Below are 8,434 nucleotides of genomic sequence, written 5' to 3' on the forward strand. Positions count from 1 at the left end.
GAGCAATGTCAGAAGGGAATCTTTAAACGTCTTAAGTTTCTCTGAAGTATAAAGTTTACAAGAAAGATGCCACACCTCAAATTATTTACAAAGCAAAGTTTAAAAGTTTAAGGCGACATCAATTACAAGTTAGAAAAGAAACCTACAACCTGAATATTTGAGGAAAACAATGCTTTATAACAGGAATATAAAATGTGTTTGAGGTTTATAACGTGACGAAACACATCGCTTTCCCTGGAATGAGTTTTAGGGGGCATTCCCTATTCATGGGGTATTTTCAGACATTGACGTTATTCTGACGCAGCTCTATGAGTAACTAGCGTCCGATCCAAACGCTTCCCCCACCCCTAACCATGAGTTTTCCGGTGTCTGGCAACATAACCTGAAATGAGTTTTATCAAACCTTTTACGATAAAAAATAAACGATTGCCTATTGTTGACAAAGTACAAATCTATCATAAATCTCTTTCTAATGACGCCATTCGTGGCTCATTTCTCTCATTATCACCCAGAAGCCACGCCCCCTCGTGCCTGTACGTAATTCACGCATCATGAATAATCATGTCCCTCGCTCGCTCGAGCTGCTTGTTGCGTTTACGGCAGAGGCGCGTGAGCGTGGTGGGAAATGTGAGCAAGATGGCGGCGTTGAAGGAGGAGCAGTGCTACGGACTGTCCTGTGGAAGAGTCAGCAATGGCAGCAATATATCCGTCTATCACGTCAAATTGACTGACAGCGCGCTGCGAGCCTTCGAGGACTATCAGAGCAACAAGGTAAGACCCGCGTCGAGCACAACGCGAGCTTGGATGTACAGTGCTAACAGGCTAACCGTGCGCGTTCACAGTCAGAGAGCAGCAGGCGACAGTTATTTCGCCGTCTGACAGCAAATCACCCGCTCAGCTGAACAAATTCCCCTGAAAGCGAGCAGGAACTTGGGTTTCGATAACCAGTGCATGCGACAACCTGGCGTTGTCCTCCTCACTATAAACTAACTTACAAACACTGACGGGGTTGTTATATAAACACCAGTTACATTAGTTCATAAAACCGAATAACTTGTGTGTAACGTTAACGTTACTGGGTTGGTCATGTTGGAGTGGTGGCAAGCAGTCTAGTTTGTTTTAAAGAAACAGGGTTTATAAAAAACGTGAAAGTGTTTGGAAACGTTTTAAACGGGCCTGAAAAGTCATGTAAATCGATATAGAAATATATGCTGTCCAAATTATATTTAAGATATCAAGTAACGTTAACGTCGAACGGCGTATCTTATTTGGTTTGTTGGTTAGAACGTCAGTCAGTCTGAGACGCTGTAAGCTTTTCGGTCTGTGTTGTCAATTTAATTGAGTTGTTATTATTATTTTAATAGGTCTCCTGTTCCAGTTTCATAAAGCCACAAGCTTATCTGCTTTAAAAAGAGATAAAGTTATGTGAGGTAGTCAGTATTTTACCAAGCCCATGTCATTGCTGAGATAACATTGTTTGCTGAATGTATTAGTTCAGTTTAAACACAGAACCTTAGTACTTAATGCCAGCTAAAAGGGATTTGATGTTAAACAGGCAGCTTTCAAACATGCTTCTATGTCTTTAAATTGTGTTAATGTTAAATCAGCAGATGGTTGAAAACATGCTTAAAATAGCTCGGGACACAACTTGGTCTAGGTTAACAGATTGTATCAGAATCCATTTAGGGGGCAACAGGTTTGTCAGGTGGATTGTATTTGATAATGACATATTGATCTTTGGTGTTTCAGATCAAAGGAAGGCCACAGCGATGCCACGGTGGTGCACGGTGTCTGGTATAATAGAGCAAACGCAACTCGATACAAGACGCGACAAGGGCCAAGTCTATTCACATTCAAACAAGAGCAGAAGTTGAGTCACACTAACTGTGATGATGTCAGAAAACAGGATGATAGGAAGAAAAATTGCAGCTTTCAGTCTACACCCAGAATGATGGTAACTGCTGAGTAGCTAAATGGTTTTTTAATGCAAACCTTTCCAAGTCTGGTTTAAGCATTGCGCTTCTATGCGGCGATTAATACGGACTAGTCCTTGGATGTGATATGTGAAACTGAAGTCGACCGGTTACATGTGACACTCTAAAGCTGAAGCTTTGCTTGTGAGTATTTTTAGCATTCGAGCGCAGTGCACAAATGGTGCACCAGAAAGTTTAAAGCAAGCCTTAGTTTGGCATGTTTGCATATTTGAATTTGCTTTTATTGCTAAGGGCATTTTAGCAACCTTTGCAAAATGTGCCTAGATGGATATTTAGATTGTTGTAGCGACCATGCTTGTCTCTGTCTCGAGCTTTAGGAAGTCTTGGTTATATTTCAACAAACCGGAAAGGCACCATTCGAGGGAGATTTGGTGTCGTCTTTTGTCTTCGTCTCCGCTCATGTTTTGAGGAGTGTTAGCAACTTGTGTGTCGTGTGTCACACACATGCGTGTTCGTGTTACATATGATACATAGGACCTATATGCCCAAATGTATGTTATTAAAGGGGTCATATGACACAGCTAAAATGAATATTATCGTTTGTTTTAGATGTAATGCAATGTGTTAACAACCGCTGTATTTTCCACATACCGTGCATGTTTGTATCTCCTCTTTGCCCCGTCTCTCTGTGCTGATTTTTTACAAAGCTCATCACTCTGAAAAGCGAGGTGTGCTATGATTGGCCAGTTAACCAGTGTTTGGTGATTGGTCGAATACTGCAACTGTGTGACGGAAATGTAATGCCTCTTACCATATTTGGAACATCAGGTTCCAATGCAGTTGTTCTGACAGGTATGCCCACCTTACTTGCGGTCTTAGTCAAATCATACCACGAACTGAGGTAGATTTGTGGGGGTGTGGTTACACGAGGCGTTTCAGGCAGGTCTGGGTGAGCATTCGCTTTTAGATAGAATGCATCTTTTGTTCCGACACTTTCATTTTTGCAATTTTACAGTCTAATACATGCATGGGCAACTTAAAACACACCAAAGACACAGAAAAAACATATTCGCGCCTGTAATAAACTCAATAAACGAGAACGAAGGAGGCGGGAACCGGCGAACATTTAAACACTTTAATCAAAAATAAATAAACAACAAACAGCAGTAAAAACAGGCCGGCAGCCCCTCACGGACGTAAACAAAACTTAACTGTCCGGGCCCGGTCCTCTCTCGCCGTATGCTCCTGCCGCTCGGCCTTTTATGCTTCCGATCTCCTCCGTGGGAGATACAAGGCCGGTGGCGCCCAGCTGACGCTCATTATCAATCGCATCACCGGCCTCGCTTGCTCCTCCCACGGCTCTCGTCACGCCTCCCTCGTCACATACCCCCATCGCCCCTCACAGGCCGGGGGGTACCCACAGGACTACGCCTACTCCCCCCCCGGGGGGCCAGTCCCAATGGCCCCAGCGCCTGGGGGTATGGACCGACGAGACGAGAGAACGGAGACTGAAGGACCAGGGGCGGGAGAGGGGAGAGAGGAAGAAAAAAAATTAGTCCGGTTCCCCGACACGCTGTCGCTCGGTTTTCAACCAGCCGAGAGGCTCTTCCTCGCGGTGCCATGCGGTGGTACTGGACACTCCCTCGCTCCTCCTCGGCCCCCTGGCGGCCGGTGATGGCTCCTCCGGATGAGGGCAGCCGGCAGGAAGTCCCCCGCTTCCTGCTCCTCCCCTACACGGCGGATGGCAGCAGGCTCCGGCCCATGGCAAGCGGGGCTGACTCCTCCGCTCCCTCCCGGAAGGCAGCCACCCCACCTCAGACCCAGGGGCATGGCAGCAAGGTCCTCGTGTCCTGGCGGCCGGCGGTGGCTCCTCCGACCGAGGGCAGCCGGCAGCAGGTTCCCCGCTTCCTGCTCCTCCCTGATCCAGCGGACGGTAGCAGGCTCCGGCCCACGGCAAGCGGTGCTGACCTCTCCTCTCCCTCGCGGACGGCAGCCACCCCACCTCAGACCCAGGACACGGCGCAAGGTCTTTGCCCCGTCCGGGCACACGTGCCAGCACCACCGCCTCGGGCAGCCGCTCGTGGACTTCTCTCGTCCACGCTGCCCGAACTCTTCGGCACCGCGAACCCCCTCAGCGGCGAGGACTCTTTGACAGCATGTCCCTCCTTCCTCCCGGGTTTCGGCACCACTGTAATAAACTCGATAAACGGGAAGGAAGGAGGCGGAAACCGGCGACCATTTAAACACTTTAATCAAAAATAAATAAACAATAAACAGCAGTAAAAACAGGCCGGCAGCCCCTCACGGACGACTGCTGGCCACACAAACGTAAACAAAACTTACCTGTCTGGGCCCGGTCCTCTCTCGCCGTATGCTCCTGCCGCTCGGCCTTTTATGCTTCCAATCTCCTCTGTGGGAGATACGAGGCCGGTGGCGCCCAGCTGACGCTCATTATGAATCGCATCACCGGCCTCGCTTGCTCCTCCCACGGCTCTTGTCACGCCTCCCTCTTCACAGCGCCATATGACCCCTTTAAATTAATGTAAAACGCTATTGTGATGTTTATAGACCGATATATAAATTGAAGGCATTGTGTCAGTTTGTGTTTAACAGCGCATGCTAAGTAATCTTTTTTTAATGTGGTTTTCTTTGCAGTGCCGGTGTGTTCAGGTGCTTGCTTACCGACTCAAGTCGAACCCTGAATTCAGTCTCTACATTTTCCCTCCTTCGAAATAAATCTATGCACTGTTTTATCTACACAGCGGTTGGTCCAGTGCTCCGTGATGTCTTTTTTGCTACTTGTAGCAGCCAACTTGCATCACTTTCACCCATGTTTCTCAGAAGAAAAAGTAGATCCTGTCTGTCGCAGTGTCATTAGTCATTTGGTGTATCAGGACTCAAGCTGCTCTTTACCTCTGTGCTAAACATGACGTTCGATAGAGAGAAAATTATGTTCAGAAATGTCTTTGGACTTCAAATAAATGGGTCGGCCGCTTTACCGGGTAGCCCTGCTGTTTGCACGACAATAAGCAAATGCTTTGTGTCGCCTTTATTACATCAGGTATTTCTCAGAAATATTTTTTTAAATTTCTTTTTAAAGGTTTTGTTATCCAGCTAATAAAAATTCTGTCATCATTTACTCACCCTGTTTTAATTTCATACCTGTACGACTTTCTTCTGCAGAACACAAAAGAAAATATTTTGAAGAATGTTGGTAACCGAACAACAGCAGTACCCACTTGCATTGGTTTTGTGTCTATACAATAGAAGTGAATGCGTACTGTTGCTGAACAGTCTTCAAAATATCTTACTTTGTGTTCTGCAGAAGAAAGAAAGGTTTGAAATGACAAGAGGATGAGCCCGGTTCATTTGACTAGTGTGATTGCTCCGTATCGCGCCCGGGCATGGTTCGTTTAGCGGTCCCTGGCTCACTTGGAAGAGGTGGGCCAGAGCACGGTGCGGTTGGGCTCGGGCGTGGTACATATGTAATGTGAGTGCAAATCGCGCCGGAGCGCAGAACTGAAAGCATGACGTGAATTATGCGACTGTTTAAATTCCTCCCTGAGATTCAGCTGTCACCGTAAAAAACTGGTAAACGGCGCACTTACACGTGCAGGCGTGTGTCATCGCAGCCAAAACTACTCCAGGTTTGTCAAACATAATCCAACGTGTGTAAAAATAGGCTTTACGATAATAAAGTACGAGAGGGCGATTTAAAAGCATAATGAGCCATTTACTCTCGTATCGCTCGTATGACAATGACTTCATTTAAGCAGATCGGTCTGTGCAGTGCGCGCATGAAGTTAAACTCATCTAATAAGCCCCAAACTGAACATTGCGATGGATTCCGTTGTGTTGACAGGGATCGCTTTGTTTTTCGTTTGATTCGAAGCAGTCGCATCATAATGATGAAAGCGTGCCCGGGTGTGGATGGTAAAGAGCAATGTGAGCGCAGGCCAGCGGGGGAGTGGGGAGGGGAGACAATCGCGCTCGGGCACAGTTGAGAGCAACCGGGACAAGTGAGAGTTCACCCTAAGGCAAAGATTTAGCATCCAATTGTTTAAAACAAGGCCATATTTAAGCCATTCAGATTAACCTGTTTGTTGTAACATTTATGACGAATTAAGGGCAAAGGAAGAATGAAATTGGACCCGGTGTTCTCTCAAAGGAAATCAAAGTCTTAGTTTTAAGTTATCAATAGGTTAAGTAATTAAGTTATTTTTGGATCATGGGTCAGCCGTGTAAATTTCTACATTACATTCCGTTGAGCCTAAGCCAGTCCTCCAGAGAATAGCATGTACAGATCGCTTTGGTCAGCAGTCTGTGGAAATTGTCATTAAAGGGACCTAATGATCTTGTGAGAGAGCGTTTATCTAGTTCTCCATAGCAAAACTACATTACTTGGTGTGTGTTTCTCTGTGTTCGGTGTCTGGGCTTATCAACCAAGGAAATGACTTTAGTGGCATCAGAGAGGAAGCACAACCTGAAGTATCTTTACCTTGCAATTTGTTTGAATTTTTCTCATTCACAGGTGACTGCCATGGATTTTGTTTTTTGAAAGTGAGGTTAGGTGCCAGGCCAGTAGGTTTGGGTACCGTTCACTTTTTAGCCGGTACCGGTACCAAAACGGTACCTGGAATTCGGTGCCGGTACCAAACGGTACCTTTTTTCGGTACTTTATTTATTTCAGTGAAAAAAGTCCAAACCTCTCAATTCAAACATTTTGTTGAAATTTTACACAAAGACTATAGAAATAACTAAAGCATTATTATTACAACCAGCTTATTCTATTTCCTCCTCACACACATAATCATTTATTCATGCAGTGTGATAATTTACCTAAACCATGAGGCCTCCACCATTAACAGACCATTAGATAATGTAGAAAAACAAAACTTGAAAAGTCTACAAAAATATTTTTAACAGCATCATTACTGAAAATAACAGATTGATTTGTAATATACATTTTTAACAGAGATACTGAAAGAATTACATATAAATATATAATGTTGATCATACAATAATACATAATGTAAACGTTAGGGCTGCAACAACTAATCGATAAAATCGATAATAATCGATAATGAAATTCGTTGACTATCGATCAGTTGGTCTGTGACGTCACTTGCGAGCTGCGCAGTTATAAATCAAGCGCATCTTCTTCCCTTTTAAAATTACCGTTTTAGATGTGTCTCTCCGTGCAGCATGAGCTGCGCAGTTTTAAAGTCAGACGTGTCTCCGTGGATGCGTCTCTTCGTGCAGCGCGAAGTGCGCAGTTTTAAAGTCACACGTGTCTCTCCGTGCTGCGCAGTTTTAAAATCACACTTGTCTCTTCGTGCAGCGCGAGGTGCGCAGTTTAAAAGTCACACGTGTCTCTCCGTGGATGCGTCTCTCCGTGCGGCACAAGTTGTGCAGTTTTAAAGTCAGACGTGTCTCTCGGTGCATGCGTCTCTCCGTGCAGCGCGAGGTGCGCAGTTTTTAAGTCAGACGCGTTTTGCATGCATCTCTTCAAGCTGCGCAGTTTTAACGTTTAAAGGGGAGAGGTGTTTTAAATGACAAAATTAAAGATTATATTAGTAAGACCCAATTTGTGGCGTTTGCACTTTGCAAAGTACATAATAGGCTAAATACCCTGATTTGGTGGTTTATTTAGTTCAGAGGTGGGTAACGAAGTACATTTACTTGAGAACTGTACTTATGTACACTTTTTGAGTATTTGTACTTAAGTATTACTTTTTCTGTTTACTTTTTACTGTACTTCACTACATTTGAATGACAAATATCTCACTTTTCATGGCACAAAGAAATGATTTCCTTGGCCGACCCTCCCCTCGCTCCCACGTTTGGGAGAGACTATTGTCAGTTGCTTCTAATATGACACATGAATCAACTCACCAGGTGTATTAATTATGGAGATATTCACAACATTTTGGGAGAAGGCTAATGAGTTCAGTTGTGTATACTTTTCCCATATCTGATTTACTTATTATAAGCAAAATATGTAATTACATTTTTATCCGATTAATCGATTAACCAAAAAAGTAATCGCCCAACTAATCGATTATCAAAATAATCATTAGTTGCAGCCCTAGTAAACGTGCATCAGTCTCCTGCGGCGCTGTTCACAGCTTTAAACTGCACCTTGACGGTTGGCCTCACTCACCTCTTTCCATCCACTGCTCTAATCTGTCACTAATAACTTTGTTTCAGGACTTCATGAGATGATTTTATTCATTGGTGGACAGAAAACACAAATCGCCTTAACAAACTTAAATGTTCAGCGCAGTGTTATGTGTGTGCGTGCCGGCTGCGTCTGAGCGCGCATTTCCTTAACGTGATTGTATGCTTAATTTTCTAAACAAGAACAAGTGAAATAAATAATATAAATATGATAACCATATGTAGAGTCGAGTGTTTATTTTCATTTTGTACATTGATAAGGACAGCCTGCTTTATTAGCGGTTTTAGTTTCGCTTTGCGTGAAGTAAAATGTTCTCTCT

The 8,434-nt window shown here is 44.4% G+C and overlaps 1 protein-coding gene across 3 annotated transcripts in view; it reads left to right on the forward strand.

Annotated features, from left to right (window-relative positions):
* Positions 1-583: 583 nt before the first annotated feature.
* Positions 584-8,434, forward strand: part of ell (elongation factor RNA polymerase II) — a 26,600-nt gene continuing 18,749 nt past the window's right edge. For 2 of the 3 annotated variants that reach the window (XM_057325641.1, XM_057325642.1), the window contains exon 1: positions 584-771. In XM_057325641.1, coding sequence (XP_057181624.1) covers positions 637-771 — 135 coding nt within the window. In that variant the 5' untranslated portion in view covers positions 584-636. Of the gene's footprint in view, positions 772-1,749; positions 1,955-8,434 lie in introns of all 3 variants that reach the window. The other variant, XM_057325643.1, reaches the window with a different exon arrangement.

The sequence above is a fragment of the Triplophysa rosa genome, linkage group LG25 (assembly GCF_024868665.1).
Source record: "Triplophysa rosa linkage group LG25, Trosa_1v2, whole genome shotgun sequence".
NCBI classification, from domain to species: domain Eukaryota; kingdom Metazoa; phylum Chordata; class Actinopteri; order Cypriniformes; family Nemacheilidae; genus Triplophysa; species Triplophysa rosa.